General features: G+C 29.2%; 1 protein-coding gene across 3 annotated transcripts in view; it reads left to right on the top strand.

Annotated features, from left to right (window-relative positions):
- LOC128860394 (poly(rC)-binding protein 3) overlaps positions 1 to 19763 on the top strand; it is a 192025-nt gene extending 172262 nt beyond the window's left edge. For all 3 annotated transcript variants that reach the window (XM_054097902.1, XM_054097901.1, XM_054097900.1), the window contains one exon: positions 17864 to 19763. In XM_054097902.1, coding sequence (XP_053953877.1) covers positions 17864 to 17948 — 85 coding nt within the window. In that variant the 3' untranslated portion in view covers positions 17949 to 19763. The remainder of the gene's footprint in view (positions 1 to 17863) is intronic.
- Positions 19764 to 21021: the final 1258 nt, after the last annotated feature.

Genomic DNA, 21021 nt, shown 5'->3' with positions numbered 1-21021 from the left:
AACCGGTTTTGCATCGACAATCTTCGCTTGAAATTAATTCGGCACAGTAAATCGAGCTGTCTAAGAAAAACTAATCGCTTAAGGGGGCAAAGGATCAAAATAATAAATCTCATTGTGTTCACATAATCTTTAGTAACATTTAAATGAGCTTTACAAATTTTTTGAAGACAAAATATATAATAGAATAAAAGTTATAGTGGCCGACAAGAAGACATAAAGTAAAAGAGGTGCTTGACGGTGACCAAGATTGCGGCTGTTTGGCTTATCTGAAATCGAAAAACCAAACGACATTTTAATCTTCATATTTAAGACTAGCGATTGAACTAGAATGAATTCTTAATTACAAAAATTAATTTTTGTATACACTTTTGAAAATTAAATTCTATTTTTTACTTATTTTTTCTTAATTTTTTCGCTCATAGGAAAAAAACTATCGAAGCAATCATGATAATCCTAGTTCAATCACTGGCTTATAATATATTAAAGATGAGGTATATATTTGAACAAGATCGGTTCAGTAGTTTTTGAAATATCGTGGTCACTATTTTGAAAAATAGTGTTTCGAGAAAAACGCGTTTCAAAGTTCGCGCATGTGATTTATAGCGTTGAGCGCGCTAAGTATACCTGCTCCGTTCAAGGCCGTAACTTGTGAGCCACTTCGAATATCGAAAAATCCTTCAGCACATACTTTTAACACATGTTGTAAATGTGATTTATGAAAAAAAAAAAAATTCGATATTTTCGACCCAAGAAACTAGAGGACCCCCTTAACAGGTTAAAACGAGACCGGTTTGGAGTTTGAATAAACGCGTTAACCATGTTTTTCTCGCTACAATTTTTTCGAGTTGGCGTTGGTAATTTCTCAAAAAGTACTGAATCAATTGATTTGAATTTTTAATAGGTTATTGAGTAGTGTGTCTCTCGCGGGTAGCAGAATAATAGTTTTATAATCAATTTTTCTATTTTTTTGAGAGCGAGAACGTGAAAAAACTTCTTCGTTTCTGTTTTTCCAATAAACAGATATATCTAGACATTTTTTTTTCTTGTAAATCTGCTACCCAACCTAGCGACATATCTCCTGATGCATAATCGACCGAATTTTTTTTTTCAGTTACGCCAGTGGCATGTGTTACGTCAGGGGAGGAATTTTTTTTTATTATTGTCATTGAAAAAAATATATTTTTTTTGTGTAAATAAAGAATTGATCTAATGAATAAACACGATTTTCAATTGATACCGATTGTTTTTCTTCAATTATCAATGCCTTCCATTTTCACGTCTCTAGACCAGAAAGGTGCCTTAAGGGGGGAAACCGGTTTAGGAGGCCAACATTTTGGTGTTTTTCGAGAATTTTTTGAACAAAGAGGGAATAATCAGAAATTGTTTAAGTTTAGAGGATATTTTATTTGTATTTTTAGGTACACTTTTAAATTTTTTTGAAGCTATTTCCGCGGGAGATAGTGGCGTTAGAGCATGGACGATCGCCATCCGAGTGTCTTGCTGGTAGGAATTCCTGAAGTTGCAATTATTCTCTAAAATCGACAGCAATTTTTTTTATATTATCAACATATTTCCTAAGAATATGAGCCTAATTGTGATGAAAAATATTGAAAATTGCATGCTTTTGAGGCGCTTGAACACAAAGTAGTTTTTTTATACCATATTTTTTCATCTATTTTGCTTAAAAAAACATATTTTAAATAGTAATATAATTACAGAATTAGGTTCATATAGATTAGAATTGAATAAAGAAAAAATCCCGAAAAATTTTAGAACGATTGGTCGATAACTTTTTAAGCTAAAATTCCCACCAGTTGAAAAAAAGTAGTTTCGAGAAAAACGTCGTTCTAACTAACGCGCGCTAGGGTGCGGAACCGACGGGCAGTCACTTAAGTGCTCATAGAATCGGGAAGAATACGAATTTCGCTTTACAATTTTTACCACATATTCTTGAGTAGTTATACTAACGATTTATGCAATAAAAAAAATCGATTTTTTGATCGATCTAAACCGGTTTTCCCCCTTAACGTAGAACATCCAAAGGCTAATCAAGTCAACCTTTTAGCTCAAAATTGAAAAATTGCACATTGGTGTTTCTTCTGTGCTTCTGGCATAGGGACGGCGATCTACAACGCCTCCGAAAGCAAAACGAAACTGAATTAAGGATATTATTTTTTTTTCTTATTTTTTTTTATCGAAAAATTACTAAAATTACTTTCTTACTTTGCTCTTCTAAATTTATTTTTCTTTTATTTATTTGTTATTTTTTACTTATTAAATTTGGGTAAATCAGCGTACCATAGCCCATTAAATTTTAGTAATTATAATAATAAAAAACAAAAAATTAATATAATAATAAAAATGGAAATAAAATAAATTTTAATATAATAATAAAAATAATAAAATTAAAGTTTGAAGTCGTTCAAAATTTTCGTTGATTTTTTGTGAAATTTACCCCTGAAAGTGTTGAAATTTTTTCCCCCCATATAACGAATGCAAGAAAATTTTGTTTATATGGAGAGTCTGTCATGCTGTATCGCCTCTAACGGACTACGAACATTATGTTATGTTTTCTCAGAGTAAATTCATTAAGATTTCTATTTCATTTGATACCAAAAAGCTGTATCAAATTTTACTTTCCAAACTCACCTCAACCTCAAAACTCGAACTGGCATTTGTCTTGCTTTATAAACTAATTCGGAAGTATGAAACCTTTTTACAGGTAGGAAAATAATTAAAACAGTTTCATCTTAGGTTGAGTTTCTATACATCATCATAGGCTGATAAAGCCACGAATGGTTGTTGCTTGCAGTATGAAGGGGAAAAATTTGGAATGACAGTTTGAGAGAGAGAGAGAGAGAGAGAGAGAGAGAGATACGACTATTGAGGCGAACAAACAAATGTGACAAAGGGCGAAAGTATATGAGCGCATCTGAGGCAGTGCATTTTGCCCAGAGGAGAGTGCCTTTTGTGGAGAGCAGGATGAGAAGTCGGATCACTTTCTGTGCATCTGCTCGGCCTTCGCTCGAATCAGGCTTGAGGTCTTTGACACTGTTGTGTTAAGAAGCAACCCCATTGGCTGCTTGGCACCACTAAATCTACTCAGTTTTCTTCGGAGGTCGGGTAAATTTAAATAAAATTATAAAGGGTACCCGAGTGCAGTACAATGGATTTAATATTGGCTGTGTGCTGTACTTGCTACTTGTTGGTGTACTATGAAAGATGAAATTATAAATAATAATAAACAGGAATCATCATCATCATCATCTTTTGGCACTACTGTTCTTTGTGCGCTTTGGCCTGCTGCACATGGGACCTCCACACATCTCGATCGCTTGCGTCTTTTTTCCAATTCCTCATACCAAGTTTAGTGATGTCCTCCTCTACTTCGGTGGCTCATCTTGTTCTCGGTCTTCCTCTTGCGCTAGCGTTGAGTGCTATGGCTTCTACAATTTTCTTCTGCGCACTCATACCGTCCATTCCTGTATCTTAACCGGTGCGTAAACAGGAATTGTTAAATGTAAACTCGCGTTTATTTTACTTTATATATTCACTTTCAAAATTTGTATTAACCTCTCAAACTCTTGCAATGTTTTATAAAGTTGTGATATTTAATTTTAAAATTACTTTCATTTGGTTGAAATTGTAGGAGTTATCTGTTTTAGTGTTCAACTTTTTTCTAAGAAAATTATAGATTTCTCTAATCGACTAATTCGAGTTTTAATTAAACTTTACATTAGAATAAAGGTACTTATTACGATAAAACAAAAACAAGAATGCATCTAAAAAAAAAGACAGCAATTACAAATTATTGGTTTGCGTTCTATCTAAACGTAGCATTATGGTGTATTATCATCCGAATTGCGCCTAGGCGATCTAAACCTTTTTCTTCGCTTGAAACGAGTTTTCTTTAATAGCATTTTTTTTGTTTTCTTTTAAAGTCTAAAAAATATTCGCTCGCCTCCAAAATTCTCGAATAGTATTTGCTCTCATTGCCCTTAAAAATTGACTGATGAGAAAAATTTGATTGCAAGAAGATCAGTTTCTCAAATTTAAGTTGTTTCATAGTAATTGGCTTAATAAAATAATATTAATATATAGAAATTATTGAAAAAAAAATATATTTAAAAGGTATTAGGTTAAAAATGTCGAATTCAAACTTTTTGCTTTTAAAGTAAACATATTTTAATAGATATAGAATTACGCTCATTTTATGTAGTATAGTAGTGGCAACAATAACAAGAAGAACGCATGTTTCCGAGTATGTACTTATGGATATAACTTGAAAGCTTTGAGTCGCTTCAAGTGCATGTAATTCAGTAATTAATTCTAAAACAAATATTCTATGAGCTTTAAAGTTTCCGAGAGTTTTATTTTCTTACAAAGCTTCCACTAACGATGACTTAAGTTTGAAAGTAGGCGGGATTCAAAGCAATTTCTGTCTAATACGTGCAAAAATGTTTGATAATAAATTTTGGTCCCCTTTGGTGTTAGCTTCTCAGCGCATAATTTCTTTCAGATTTTAGAACACAGTTTTTCTATAGGTCACAAAGTTAATTTGCAAAGCTTTTGAATTGTAAATTTTCGATTTGTCTATTTTCCAATATGCCTTATTAACACTTTTTCATTGGTGTATAATTGCATACTGCCAAAAATGAATTAAAAATCATTCGGTGCTTTCTCATGAAAGCGTCAAAAGCAGAGCTGAGCGCCCTTTGAGTTATAGATCTTTCTATTAGTTAACAGTGCCATATCACTGCGAAGTCTCAAAAAAAAAAAAAAAAATTCGTCTGGGACAGTCCCCTAAGTTCTTTTCATCACCCAGGCATGAGTTTTACATTTGAGCAACAATTGAAAGAAAAAAAATTTTATATTACACCCGCGTGTCATTTAAATGCTTATAGCCTATTACGAGCTTCCATTCACATTGCGTTTTTTTTTTTGTTTTTGTTTTTTTTTTTCAAAGAAAAACTTTTGTATGAAAACTGAAAACCAATTTTACCTAATTTCAAGTCGTTTCTTCACTACTATGGAATGTCTAAAGTTACTCTCTTTTTTTTAACCATTTCTTCACTAGATTCAAATCATTCTACTGTTTAATAAAACTTAAAGCTCCTAGTGTTTCGATCGAGCCGCGCTTTCACCAAATTCGAGCTAGTTAATGGAGCTTAAGGCTTCATTGCAGCGAACTTTCAATAAGCTTATCAACAAGAAACAGGCACTAACAGCGCAATTTAATGTCATTCTATAGTTATCTAGAATAAAATAATATTAGAAAATAAAGTTTTGTGAATAAATTTAAAATTTAGGGGACAGATAGATACCTGTAAACGGGCATATTTTCCCTGATTTTCATTAAAATTATTTAAAATGAAGAAGTCAATATATTTTTTTCAAAATTGGCATAGAGGTTATTTATGCATTAAAATAATATATATATATATTTTTTTTTATTTTAATCATTTAAAATGGCGGATGTACACTCAATTCTTCCAGGAAGGTCGCGGCGGGGCTTCTCAATCGGCGGGCATAGTAGCATCGTCTTGAGTGACCTGAATACAAAAAACCAAAAATTTGTTTGTTTATTAAAGTCATAATTTCTTTAGGGATTAAAAACAATTGAAAAAAAAATTCGCGGAATAAAATGCTTCAACAAAATAAATGAATTTTGGGGTACATTTTTCTACTATTTTTGCTTCGAAAAATTTTTTGTTTTGAAAAATTTTTTTTTTCGAAAAATTTTCGAAAACTTTATTCACATAGCAAGTAATATCATAAAAAAGATGTGTGCAAAATTTCAGGGAGATCAGTCAATAACTTTTCGAGTTATCGTGTACGCCAATTCGAAGAATATAGTTTTGAGAAAAACGCATCTAAAGTTTGAATACAACGTAACTATACCTCTCTCAGCGAACGCAAAGAATAGAGTCGTTACGGTTGACGATCTATAATAAAGGGTGGTCAAGGGCCGGTGTTGATTTTGAATAAAATACAATTTTTTAGGAAATTATTATCATTTATCTTTATTATGATAATACTGGTATGGCTCAATTACGTATGGAATAAAATATACCGCGGCCTCGGCGGCACACCTCCATCCGATGGTCCAAATTTTCGATGACGCTGAGGCATAATTGAGGTTCTATGCTGTTAATGTGCCGATTTATCTCATCCTTTAGCTCTTGAGTTATTGCTGGCTTATCGACGTACACCTTTTATTTCAAATAACCGCAAAGAAAGAAGTCCAACGGTGTCAAATCTTGGCGGCCAATTGACATCGCCGCGACGTGAAATTATTCGGGCATCAAAATTTTCGCGCAAAAGAGTCATTGTTTTGTTAGCTGTGTGACAAGTGGCACCGTCCGGTTGAAACCACATATCGCCCACATCTATATCTTCCAATTCGGGCCATAAAAAGTTCGTTATCATCTCACGATAGCGAACACAACTCACAGTAACTGCCTGACCGGCCTCATTTTGGAAAAAATACGGTCCTATGATGCCGCCGGCCCATAAATCGCACCAAACAGTCACTCTTTGTGGGTGCATTGGTTTTTCGGCAATCACTCTTGGATTATCATTCGCCCAAATGCGGCAATTCTGCTTATTGACGAGTCCACTGAGGTGAAGGCTATGTTCAGAAACGCATTATAATGCGCAGTACTTGCAGCGCTGGCAGCACTGTCAATGTGACAATTCATGCAACTGATAGATTTGTTGAAAAATTGCAAATAGATTTGTTGCGTTTATGAACGCGCTGTGCAGTAAAATGGAATTGTTACTAAGTTTGGTCATGAACGATGTATGTGAGGAAAAAACCGATAGTCTTTTATTAAATTTAAGAAAAAAAAAACCGTGTAAAGCTTAAAAGAAGGACATATCTTGTCAAAAGTTTAATATCAGTCGGACTCTGAGCAGTAATTTTATCTCCGATGGACTAAAGTAATCACTAAAACCAAGAAAAGTATAATAAAATAAAGTTTAAATATCGTATTTTTCATCAATTTTTGTATTAAAAGCTAAAATAAATAATTAAATACCCACTTTTCATCAGACATTGTACTAGCGTATTTATTGGCAGTGTGAAAATTTTTGCTGCAAATAATGCACGACTTTTGATACAAAAATGACGTTTAAGAACGCGTTGCATTTGCTGTACTGCCATATTTGCATTTTTGAACGCACTGCTCACTCTGAAATGGTATGTTGCGCATTATAATGCATTGTTGAACATACCCGAAAATGTGCCTCATCACTGAATCACGAAGTGTGCGATATGCATAATAAGCCTAAATAACTTTAATGCGTTGCTCGATTGTGCATCTTTCCATGGTTCAAATTGAGTTAGTCTATAATTCAAAAATGTCAACTGAAATGCAGAAAAAAAACTTGACGTTTAGGAGTGGTTCACATACAACATCGGTCCTTGAAATTTAACCACCCTTTATAAGAAATACAATACTTAAATTTACGTTTTTTTGACATATTCTTAAAGGATTACATATATTAACATTTTATGAAAAAAAAAATTTTTTTTTTCGAAATTTTACAGGTGTATTTGTCCCCTTAAGAAATATGTAGGAATGGTGAAAGCTCTCTCTGTGGTCACATCGTGTGGCTAAACAAATATAAAATTAGTTTATTGCGTTCTTGTTAAAAAGAAAAAAAAAGTACTTTCTCTCAAGCGGACATTTCTCATATATGAGAATAAAAGCTTTCTAGAAGAAAGTAGAAAAGTTATTATATAAAATTTTTTTTTTTTTTTTTTCAAAATTTAATGCAATGAAAAAGTACTCGTAAATACTATATATTTCACTCTTTATAACTGCAAGCTCTCAAATGCTGGCTTCGTTGAAATGGAATGCTTTAATACTTTTACGAAATGTTTTAATGTATTACGTAACTTATGTACGTAACTTCAGAAAATAGGTCAGTCGCAAATGCAGTTTTTTATTGCAATACATAGAATTTGTATAGTAATGAAAAAAAAAAAACAAAACAGCAATTAACGAACGGGAAAAAATAATGAATATTTTTTTTTTAATCTAGAAATATTTTTTAAGCTCCTATAATTTGATTTTCTGTTTTACGCTTAATTTGATACACATTGGTGCATATTTGTTTAAAAAAAAAAGTATTATTAATTCGCAAGTCGGTGCATGGACTTGAACTGTAGTCCTGGGGTAGTTAATTGCAGTTCTCATCAATTTATTTGTAGGAAAATTTTCTAATTTTTCAAACTCAAGCACTTATGCTTTTGTACAATAGATTATTATTTTTTATTTAAATTTTTTTAACTTTTTTTTTAATTAATTTTGTTTTTAATTGTTTTTTTTTTTTAGTTTTATTTCCTTTTTTTTTTGTAAAGTAAAATTGAATAAAGTTGTCAAATTTGTAATGAATTTGTTGTTTAATCCAAATCAACTTGCCATATTTTTTAATTAATTAATTGTCCCCTTTATTTTCTATCCACAAAATTTCTTAACTTACTTTTTTTGGCATCGCCTAAATTTCATATCTACGCACTTATGAAATTATCAATCACTCATGAAAAATTCAATACTTAGCATTGAACTTAATAAATATTTACCTACCATATATTCCAATGTGTTCTCGTACCCGTAAACCCGCATATGAAAAATATTCTTAAATTTACTAACCGAAAAACTAACTTGAAATTCACATTGAACGCAAAAATTGCTGCATAGAAATAAATTGAAACTAATATGAAAATGTGTAGCACACATACATAAGCATATGTACTATGAGTATTTATTATATAGGATCCAAAACGGAGCAAGAAAAAAAGTAATTACAATATAATATTCCCTTTTCCTACCATTTATACCTAATAAAATGTATTTAATATAAGAAGTAAAAACAAAAACAAACTAATTATAAAAAAAACTATAAAAAAATGATTCATTAAAAGAGGCAAAAATTTATGAAAATCAATTAGATTGCAAAATAATAACTTCTCAAAGAAGTTCAAAAAATTCCACTTTTCAATAATTTGTAAAAACAAATTCGCTCAATAGGAATAGTTTAAAAAATCGTAGTTTTAAAACAAGCAATGGAATTATTGCTTAAAAATACAGAAATTTATGGAAATTTGTGTTGTATATTCTTATGCTAAAAAAAAAATGTGTACTTAGAATTGGTGGAAATTTATTTTATTTCGACTATTTGCAAAATGGACTTTTTGAAAAGGTGATGTACGGAAAGTTAAAAAAAAGAAAACAATTACAAAATTGCTTACTTGACAGAATGGTTGTTTTTAGTAGTTCATTTAAAAAAATTGTTTAAATTAGTTTTTGAAAAAAAAAAAAAATTTAAATTCCATAATAAATTGGCATAATGACTTTAAGTCGAATTTTGCGAATAGATTTAAAATTAAATCTAAGCAGCATAAATTTATTTTGAATATCTAACTCTCTGAATATTTTAAGAGCAGAAATTTATATATAAAGTTGGGGTACTCGATTTTATTTTAATTTTTTTCTGTAGTTTGTACGTTTTTTTTTACATTTTGTTTTTTTTTCTTAGGTTTGCAATGATTCTGTAATTTTCTTTTTATAATTTTTTATTTTGTAACTTTTTTTGTTAAACTTTTTTTTTTGTGTTTACTATTTTTTTTTAGTTTTGCTTTTTTTTAGGTTTACAATGATTTCTGTAATTTGCTTTTTATAATTTTTATTTTGTAACTTTTTTTTAAACTTTTTTTGTTAAACATTTTTTTTGTGTTTAATATTTTTTTTTAGTTTTGCTTTTTTTTAGGTTTACAATGATTTCTGTAATTTGCTTTTTATAATTTTTATTTTGTAACTTTTTTTTAAACTTTTTTTGTTAAACATTTTTTTTGTGTTTAATATTTTTTTTTCAGTTTTGTTTTTTTTTTTTTTAAGTTTGCAATGATTTCTGTAACTTTCTTTTTATAATTTTTATTTTGTAACTATTTTTTTACTTTTCTTTGTTCAACATTTTTTTTGTGTATAATCTTTTTTTGTTTTAAATTTGGTTTTGTGTTTTTTTGGGGTGGAATGTTTTCTGTAATTTTCTATTTTGTAACTGTTTTTAAACTTTTTTTGTTAAAATTTTTTTTTTGTTTTTAATTTTATTTTTTAAATTCGTTTTTTTTAACGTCATTTTGTAATTATATTTTTTTAGTTTCGTAGTTTTGATAATTTGTATTAATTCTTTTTTTGTTACAAAAAAATGTATTTAAATTCAAGGACAGCATTTTGTGTAATCTCTTTTTATTTTCTAATTTTTTCTGTTTATTTGGTTTTTTTGCAATTAAAAAGAAAAAAATAAGAAAAACCGAAAAACAAAACATTAAAAAAACATTAAAAGAAGATTGTTTTTGGTTTTTAATTTTTTTTTCTAAACTAACTTTGTGAAGTTGAAGACAGCGTTTAGTGTTTTCGCTTGGCTTAGTTTGCTTTACACATTAAATTGGGGTATTAAATTTTTTCTTTTTTTTTATAATATTTTTGCAAGTGTTCGGATTTTTGAATTAAAAAAAATTGGGTTTTTATATTTTTATTATTTTTTGTTTTTGTTTTTTGTAATTCATAACAAACAAATCTGTTTAGTTTTCAATTTTTTTTTTTTGTTTTCTATTTTTTTTGTGTAACCTAATTTGTAATTATATTTTTTTGTTTTGTAATTTTGATAATTTTTATTAATATTTTTTTTTCATTATAACAATTATTTAGTAAAGTTGAAGGACAGCGTTTAGTGCTTTTGCTTGGCTTTGTTTGCTTTACACATTTAAGTGGGGTATCAAATGTTTTTTATTTTTTTATTTTTTTATAATATTTTTGTAATTGTTCATTTTTCACAATTTACATAAAAACTTTGTTTTTTTAATCTTTGTCTTTTTTATCTTTGTTTGTTTTTGATTTTTTTTTTGGTAATTTATAACGAAAACTGATTTTGGTTTTTATTTATTTTTTTTGTTTTAAATTTTGTTTTTTTGTTTAATTTTCTGGTTTTGCTTTTTTGTCTGTTTTTTAATCTAAATCTTTTTTTGTTTTTAATTTTACAAAATTTTTTTTTAATTGGAATACAAAAAACTAATTTTTTTTAATCTCTTGTTTTAATTTTTGTTCATAATTTTTTTTTTGTAATTAAAAACAATTTTTGATTTAAATTTTTTTTGTTTTGATTTTAATTGGATTTTAATTGGTTTTTTGGTTTTAATTTGTGTTTTAAATTATTATTTTTTTTGTTTTGAGTAAAATTGAAGTACAGCGTTTAATGTTTTTGCTTTGCTTAATTGCTTAGTTTGCTTTACTCATTAAGGTTGGGCATTACATGTTTGGTTTTGATTAATCTTTTTTTGTTTTTAATTTTATTTCTGAATTTTGTTTTGTAATTTTGTTTGTGGAAATTTTTAAAGTTTTTGTGGTTATTTTTTTGTATTTTTTTTTTTAATTTTTTTGTGAGTGTTTTTTATTTGTAATTTTTGTTGGCTTTTTTGCTTTCAATATTGTTATTTTTGTTTTTAATTTGTTTTCTGTACTTCTTATAATGTTTTTTTTTTATGTTTTATGTTTTGTTTTTTGGTTTTTCTTATTTTTTTCATAATTTTGATGCTTTGTTTTCTTGTAATTTTCTTTATTATCGTTTTTTTCTTTGTAATTTTGATAATTCTTGTTTTATAATTGTATTCGGTTTTCTTTTTTTGTAATTAAAAAAAATCTTTTTTTTTTTTTGGTTTTTAGTTAAATTAAATTTTTTTAAATCCAGTTTAGTAAAGTTGAAGCACAGGGGTTAATGTAGGTGCTTTGCTTAATTTGCTTCAAACATTAAGTTGGGGCATTCATGTTTATTTTGTTTTGTTTTTAATTTTTTCTGAATTTCGTTTTCCGATTTTTTTTTAAATTTTTTTTTTTTATGTTATTCTTTTTTTTTTGTGGTTTAAGTAATTTAATGAAGTTGAAGTACAGCGTTTAATGCTTTTGCTTTTTTGTAATTTATATTTTTTATTGTTTTTTGTCAAAAGTAGGTAACCCGGATTCCAGTAGTATTGATTTTTTATTTTGTGGTCTTTTCTGTTCTTGTAAAACGTAAATTTACTCTCGTTTAAATTTCTTTTATAAGAAATAAGTCAATCGAATAGACAGCTTTTATTATATAACAGTACAACTGTAAATTTTTGTTGTGTACCTTTTTTGTTTTCTTAATTTTTTTGTTTGTTTTGTTTTATTATTTTTTTGGTTTTGTTTTTTCTTTGTTTCTTTTTTTTGGGTTGGGTACAATATGATTTTGGTTTAAAATTCTGTATTCAATATTCTGTATTCAAAAATCGGTAATGCAAAATTCTGTAATGTTAAAATTCTGTATTGCGGAACACTGTAATTTTAAATTTTGTAAATCAAAATTATTTATTGTCAAAATTCTGCATTGCAAAATTCTGTATTGAAAAATCGGAAGAGAATTGAAAAATCCATATGCTCTTCCGATTTTTCAGTATAGAATTTTGCAAAACAAAATACTGCCATGACTTGTCTTGACCCATATGGTTACCTGTATTATCAAAACAGAATTACATAAAGCAAATGTACATATGTTTGTATGTATTTGTAGCTTGAGTAAGAATGTGAATGAAATTCGAGCAACCGTGCTAAAAATATTGTAGAATAATTGCAATATTTTCTGTATACTTCGTTCAAATACCTAACTGTTTTAATCAATTCCCATTCTTTCATTGTATACCAAAATACCCACCGAAATTTTGGTCAGTGCACGATGAGTCCAATATCGCTTTCCCCAGAACGCAAAACAGTATTGAGGCTTGGCATCGACGGCTAAAAGTTATTGTTGGGAAACGAAACTCAGGGTTGTACAAACTAATTAATGATCTAAATGCCGAGCTGGTTTGTGCGAAAGCACAACTAGCTAAAATTCAAAATGGTCACAAAATTAGTCAAACGAAGAAGGTTGTAAAAGCAAACAACAGAATTAAAAGAATAACAAAAAAAGGCTTATATTACGCCATGTTTCTTTTCTAAAGCGAATTGCTAAAAATTTAATAATATAATAATTGTTTCGCCATTATAACGTAATAACTTTTGTTTTGAATGAATTTTTGAATTTTTCTTTAATTGACGTATGTATATATACCATTGTTTCTAAAAAATCAGAATTCCATTATTCATAAAATAAATGTGCTATTCAGGTAAGCGTGCTTATCAGGTTATCTGCTTATTTGGTTATATTTTTACAGCATTTTGATCGAAAATAATTTTGATTCCAGAATTTTAATATACAGAATTTCAGTTCTCCATCATTTTGATCATACAGAATTTTAAATACAGAATATTGAACCAAAAGAATTTAGGCTGGACAGAATTTTTTTTTTTTTGATTTTTACAGAATTTTCATCCAAAAGAATTTTGAAAAGCAGAGTTTAGTACCTCTCCCCTTTTTTTTTGGTTTGTAAAAAAAATTGGTATCTTTTTTTTACTTTTTCTAAGTCACTCGAATTTAATGTAATTTTTTTTTTCATTTTTTGTCAAAATGTAGTCACTGGAATTAAGTAAAAGCTTGTCGTGCTTTTTAGTTTTATTTTCAATTATTATGTTATTTTTATGCTATTTTTATTATAAGCGTTTAGCGTATCTTGTATAGAAAAGTATTTGCACAGCCAAAAGCAGCGGAAGCTCACCACACTCTGGTGCGTTGTTATACTAAGTAAGCTCGCTTTCTTAACGGAGTACGTTGCTTAAGTCATAGCAAAGCCCTTCATCGTTGCTCATTCAAATTACTGCTTACCATAAATGCTTACTCGAATAATATTTTTTTTTTCTATAATTACATAGAATTAAATATTTTTTTAAGGGAATAATATACCTAAAGTTATTAAAACAAAAAGAAGACAGCAACAAAAAACCAAACCGAAATTATGCGTAAAGTTCAATCGTCAAGTATTGTGAGTTTTACTCCGCATACGCGTTTAATTCAGTCGAAATTTTTTAAAGAAAAATACAAATAATAAAAACTAAAATAGATCTATACAATATATTAAGAGAAAACTCGTGTATTAAGCGTCAAGCATACCATTTTGTAATCTGTATATTCAAGTAGAGGTAGAAGAAGAACAAGAAAAGAGCAAAACTTCTTTCATACAAACAAACGAACACAGACACACACAAGCAGCGTTAAATATTTATACATAACTAAACTTATTACTTCACTTGTAACTTGTAGTTCTTACAAATATAAAAACAAAAAAACTAAAATATATTTACTACTACGAATTTGTAATGGAAAAAGTATACTTACACACCTACACTCACTTTATTACAAGCATAAACATAAACTACTACAATTTACTAGAGCGTATCGGCAAAAACGAAAATGCATTCATACATATACAGGCATACATACTACATTGAAGAATACAAATAAATATGAAAATAAAATATTTTTGACTTTTATTTAATATTTTTACACGAATGTGCAGATGTTTGTTGCTTAAGTTGCAGCAAAAAAATTGTTAAAAACTACTAGTGTACATTATTTAATAAAAATGTCTGTGCGCTTTTGACAAAACTGCTTGTGATACTAATCAATCATAGAGAAATTCAATATTTTTATACAATTTGGCTTAAGGTGCAACTTCAGCTGCATCTACATCTGCATCTCTGAATAGTACACTAAGATGTAAATGATTAGTTGTTTAAATATTCCAAGCAATTTAGGGCTTGAGAGGTAAAACGCACTAAGTCAACTAAAGTTAACTGAACGTTTTATTTTGTCAAAAGTGCACAGTTATAAACTTATTTGCATAATTTTAAAAATATTTAACAACTTTTTGCTTCCTCGAAATTTCCCCTCCTCGCATTTTCCAAAGGCACGCCGTTCCACTGAACTCACCTGCCTGCAGTATAGGCTAGCTGAAAATAATAAGCAGCTGAAAATGTATAGTCTATAAGTGCAACCAGGAACTATTATTATTTTCGACTTATTAGTTAGAAATCCTATACCTGTATCCTTCACATGTGAAATTTACATAACAAGAAGCTAAGTCAGTGCGTTCACTGAACTCAGATGGTTGCCAGCACAACTTTGTTCAATAAGTAGCCAGAATTGTTCGTTTAAAAGAATTGCGCTTCAGATATGTTCACCTGTGTGTACAATAAAAGCAGCACGCCATATTCCAATATTTTGAGTATTTATTTTTATTTAACTTTTTTTTATTTTTTACAAAAATATTACTTATATAGTATATATAATAAAACAATAAATAAACCTGGATATAAAATTAAAAAAACCGCCAAAAATTGTCATCAAATGTTCAAACTTTTTTCAACAGAATTTTTAGAAAACTGTACCTGCCGGTTTGAAGTGACTCAAAAATCCAAGGCGCATACATTAAAGGTGGTGTCACTAGATCAACAACAATGTTTTGACCTTTGATTATTAAAGCAGGGTATCGGCAAAGAAAAAAACAAATAATGAATTCGCCTGGTTTCATTCTGGGCTGACAGCCACATGGACACGGCGAAAGAAAACACACATATCAGCTGATTTACCGATACAACCTTTACTAGATTCGCTTTGCAAAAATCGCAATTTTATTGTTCTCTATATAAAAAAACTTCGAGCATTAGTTCGAAGAAAGTGCATACCACCAGCACTGAAAAATATTATAAAAAATTCACGCAAATTTGGGCCACCTTAATGTCGGGTGATACAAAAAGCTTTGCGCTTATTGATTTAACTCGTACCGGCCGTGCACTTCACTTTATGACTAACGAAAGCATTGAAAAATGCAGTCTGAGGGTAGTTGTGTGAGCATCTGGGAGATAGCAGAGCCGATATTGATTGGTGTCTTACTCGGATCAGTGTAGATCGATATGCAAGATGTTTTGGGACTAGGGGATCTTGAGACTATTTAACCCGCATTTTAGACCGAGAATGGTTGATTTCTTCCATAAAGTGCATCTCGTGCATTACGATAAAAAAATACTTTCTGTTACTCTCTGTTACTTTACTTTCTGTTTTATGGCATCATTACCGCTGGCGAGACATGTGTATATGAATATGACGTCGCAACGAACCAAAAACCATAGGAATGAGGCTGCTCAGATAAGCCAAAATTTAAGATCCTTCGATACAATATAAAGAATGTTTTTTGGCTGGCCATCCAACTAATCACCTGTTTACATGCCCACACAAGCAAACTTATCTAAAAGCACTCGCCCTGATGTGTGATCTTGTCGAAGTAGCACGTTTGATGGGCCGAGATGACCTTGACAAATTTTGGGTGTATGCTTAGTCAAGACTTCGTGAGAATTCTGGAACAACAACAAATCCCATCTTTTACGTAATTTCTTTAAATAAATAATTGGCGCGTAAACTGCTGTTAGGTGTTTGTCCGAGCTCCACCTCCTATGATGATGAAAATGAAAGAACTTACAGATTTAAGCCGACTCCGAACGGCAAATTGTGTTTCATGAGTAGCTTTGTCATGGAAGAAATACTCTCGGAGGTTTGTTATTGCCTTCTGAGTGGCGACCGCTATTAGAAACAACTTTTTCTATCATTTTGCTGTTTCTCATGCACGGAAACTCGAACCTACGCACTCCCGTCACAAACTATTCTACGTGACTTCTGACTGAAAAAACGCAATAATTCACTTCCACAAGCACCGTACTCTCGTTTGACCACTTCGCGAAACGCGCTTACAGACGATTGCAGAAGATTGATAAAGGGGAATTCGCAAAAAAAGCCCGGAAGGGTGTAATGTAAATATCGACTAATAAATGCAGCCTTTGAATTGGATTGACAATTTTGGGTAATTTTCGAAGAAGAGTAGAGTTTATAGAATTAGGATAATTTGTAATAATGCTGGGTTGTAGCTGAAACTTTGAGGTCCTTTAAAAAATTTCTGACCGGACGGTGAAAAACTAAAAACGCAGATTTACTACCATTTTTCTCCAAAGAAATTAAAATTTGTCGCACTGTGTTATAGTAACTGATGCTCAGCAGATTATTTTGAAAGGGTTTATAAAAGGGAAATTAGTTAGTGAAATAGGAAAATAGTTAAGTGGACATGAAAAATACTCCCTAAAAAAGTTAAAATTGTGCGCAGAGTTTTACTGATGCTCAGCGGATTATTTTTAAAGAATTAATAAAAGGAGAATTAGGTTAGGATTAATAAAAGGTATATGAAAATAGTGAAATTGACATCGTAGTCATGAAATATGATTTTCTCTAAAAAAGTTAAAATTTTGCGCACAGTTTTATAGGCACTGATGCCCAGCTGCTTATTTTGGAAGAGTTAGTAAGAGAAGAATTAGATTAGGATTATGAAATAACCTAGCTCTAGCTTTTGTTTATAAATAACTTTTTTCTCTTTTCTATAACCTTCTTTGTTTACATTAACCCCACCCCACCTAACTTTCCACGTTTTGTTTACGCAATCTAACACTATTGAATACACTCTTCTTAGTTCTCTCACACAACTCACCAGTTACGCGACTACTTTTCCACTTCAGTTTGCGCAATCCTGTACTCGTTTTCTCAAATAACCGTTCGCCCTTATATTAACTATTATTATTATTGATTAAAATATAATTAAAATTATAGATTAATCTAATATAAAAGCTCTAGCTACCAGGGCTATCGGCTTATATATTATATTAACATTCTAGTAAATTTTAAATATTCAATAAATGTGATACAACACAGGCAAGAAGTCGAGAGGCCTAACAAATAATTTTACGCATTTTTGTAAGAAGCATAAATCGATTTTTTGTTGCTTTGTTTATGTACATAAATTCTCTAACACTTATTTCTTCACTACTCACTCATTGATATATTTTGGCTTTTCAAATTCTCATTACAGAATATCAATGGAGACAGCTGGACTGCCTATACCCGGTTACCATTATATTGCACCAAATGCAATTGTCAAAACGCCAATACATTAAATCGCCAAATAAATTAGAAAAACAAACAAAAGCAGAACAAAGAACAACAGCAACGCGAAATAAAATGCAAAGTTAATAAAAATAAATTAAAAATAAACAAAAGCAAAGACGCGCTCCAACAACTCTCACAAAGCAAAAGAGAAAGTGAGTATGCAAGTCAGAAAGAGAGAGAAAGAGTAGAGTACCAGAGAGGGAAGAAAGTATACGGGAGTTGAAAAATCAGAGTCAAAGTCAACAAAAAGGAGTAAGCACCAAACAGAAAGCGAGAGAAGAAAGACAAGGCAAGGAATATTAATGAAAAATATGAGGCCGCGCATAATTTAATTTAATAAAAATAATAGCGACAACAACAGCATCAACAAAAATGGCAACAAATAAGCAATAAAAAAAAAATAATATTAGAAACAAAACAAATTTAGTTAAAAAGAGAAAACAAACAAAAACGAAAAAAAATTAAATATTAATTTAAAATTTTTTTTATTAAAAATTTCTGGTTTCACACACATGCAGTCGGATTAGTAGGGAGCATAAGATTAAATGCAACAAAAAAAAAACACGTAAAAAATAAAGAAATCATTGTTAAAGTAGAAATTACATGCAGTTATTGTAAACTGTTTAGTAAGCAAACAAAAAAACAAAGATAACAAAAACAAAAACCATAGAATTGGTTCTATTTTATAATATTTATTTATTTTATGCAACTCATGCAAAAATCACATGACGTTAACGTACCTGTGTGTACGTTTAAATTTTAAAATTTTCATAGAAAAATTTCTCATAAAAAAATTATTTCTTTACTTACATATTGTACTGTTATTTTATCCAAATTATACGTATGTAATTTTGTGCTGTTTTTTTATTCAACTTAAAAAATTAATAAAGTAAATGTAGCAAAACAGTCTACCCTCTCCCTACAAACACAACACATACACACACACACAAACAAACAAACAAACAGTAGCACTTTGTAGTTTTAGCCAAACGCCAAAAAAACAGGGGAAATTAGTGGTTTTAAAAATACTCGTGGCGCAAACGTGACAAAACTGTAAGCAAATAAAATGTAATAAAAAATAATAGAAAAATAATGCAAAAACCTGGTTGCAGAAAGAAGAAAATGTGTAATTTTGAAAAACTAAATATATTAAAAATGTCATGTAGGAAATGCAAGCAAGAAAAAGTACTGTAAAATGCCATGATTTTGTGTTTTGAAAATCAGCGCGCAAAACGCAGTGTAGAGCAAAAAATGCGAGAAAAAAAGGTTTTGTGAATTTTCGAAAACCGTGTAATATCAATTTCATATCGAGTAAAAAATTTGCTGCAAAGAAAAAATAATTCATATCATCATAGGACAAATCACTGCATTTTCAACAATAATTAAAAAATAATTATTAAAAAAAAACCCACATATACTGGCAAACAAGCGGACATTTAGTACATTTGAAGATATGAATGAAAGAAAGTGTCAGCAAAGCAAAAATTGTATAACAATTACTCACACATGCAAGCAAATATACATACATATTTTTTAATTGTAAGCTATTTACTAATTTACTACCAATTTTCAAAGCAAGCATATGCATATGCATACATACATACATGCAATAACAAAGCAGATTAAAAAAAGAAGAAGAAGCAGAAAAAATATCAGCGATCATAGTAAACGCATTCTATGGTCGATCTTTGAATATTTGAACATAAAACAACTTACATATCCGCTAAACAAACAAAAGCAAAACAAAAAAACACAAAAACAAATGGATGCGTGGCAATAAGAAGAGAGGAATAAAAGCGGTAACTGAGAGAAGCAAGTGAAAATCTAATAAAAAAAGAAAATCGTAGTTAAAAATAGCAAACAATTTACGTTAAATATTTAAGAAAAGCAAGATTAGTTGAAATTGCATACATACATATATATTTACATAAAAACACTAATATTAAAAAAATTAAATTTTTTGTTTTTTGTTTTTTGCTTAGCAACTTAGCTTTCGCTTTATTTTGTTAAACATTACTACTTTTTATAAAAAATTCAGCGTGATTTCACAATATTTATGTATCTCCAATTTTTAATGGGATTTTAATTTAGTCACTAATTTTTAGTTTGAACGTCTTTTATTAAAAAATTTAAAAAAGTTGCTTAAAAGTGGATCATCAGTTAATTGCTTTTTAAAAATATTCTGTTAAAAAAGTTTCGTGTAATTTTCGTGTAAATTTTTTTAGTTAGTGGAAACTTTTTGTAAGCCGCTAAGCATTTTCGTGGAAATTGTTTGTAAGTGTACATTTTTTTGAAGTGGAGATTCGTTGTAAGTCTCTAAGCGTTTTCGTGTTTTCGAAATACTTAAAAAAAATTTGTAAAAAAAACCTATTAAAAGAATTTTGTTTTGAGTTTGTTACAGTTTGTCTAGTGTGACTAGACTGGAAATCTGTATTTTTTTAAATATTTTTTTTTTTACAGAACGGTAACATCAAAACTGTATCGCCATTACTGTATCGCTCATTCCAAAATTTTTTTCACCCGCTAATTGTTTTTTTTTTTAATAAAATTGAGTGAAATTATAAATAATATAGCGAAATAATTCTATTTTCGAAAAATTAAATTTTTGTTTTAGAAAAAGATCCAAAAAAAACGTAATTAAGTGGCATACTTTTTTTTTTTAAATGATACGCGTTTTTTTTCGAAATGTGTTTTTACAAACCGGTTGTATCAAAATTTTATCTATCATTAGAACAAGGCTTTAATAAAATTATCTTTTTTTTTGTAAATCTGTAAACGTTTTATGTTTTTCCTTAACTTTCTGTTTTTTTAGAAAAATAATGCTCAACTTACACCGCCAGTTCAAAAAAAAAATAAATAAAATTACCCCTATTTTCGAAATGTGTTTTTGAAAACCGGTTGGACCAAAATTTTATCGGTTATTAGTTCAATGATCTCCAAACAACCCATATAAATTTAAAAATAAAAAATTACGAATAAAAATTAATTCATGTGATTTTTTTTGTAAAAATTCTTTTTAGTAAATCTATAAACGTTTTTCTGTTTTCAAAAAAAATTTTCAAATACTTTTTTTTAGTAAAA

Source organism: Anastrepha ludens, chromosome 4, assembly GCF_028408465.1.
Source record: "Anastrepha ludens isolate Willacy chromosome 4, idAnaLude1.1, whole genome shotgun sequence".
Classification (NCBI taxonomy): Eukaryota; Metazoa; Arthropoda; class Insecta; order Diptera; family Tephritidae; genus Anastrepha; species Anastrepha ludens.
This window is presented reverse-complemented; position numbering and strand designations above follow the sequence as displayed.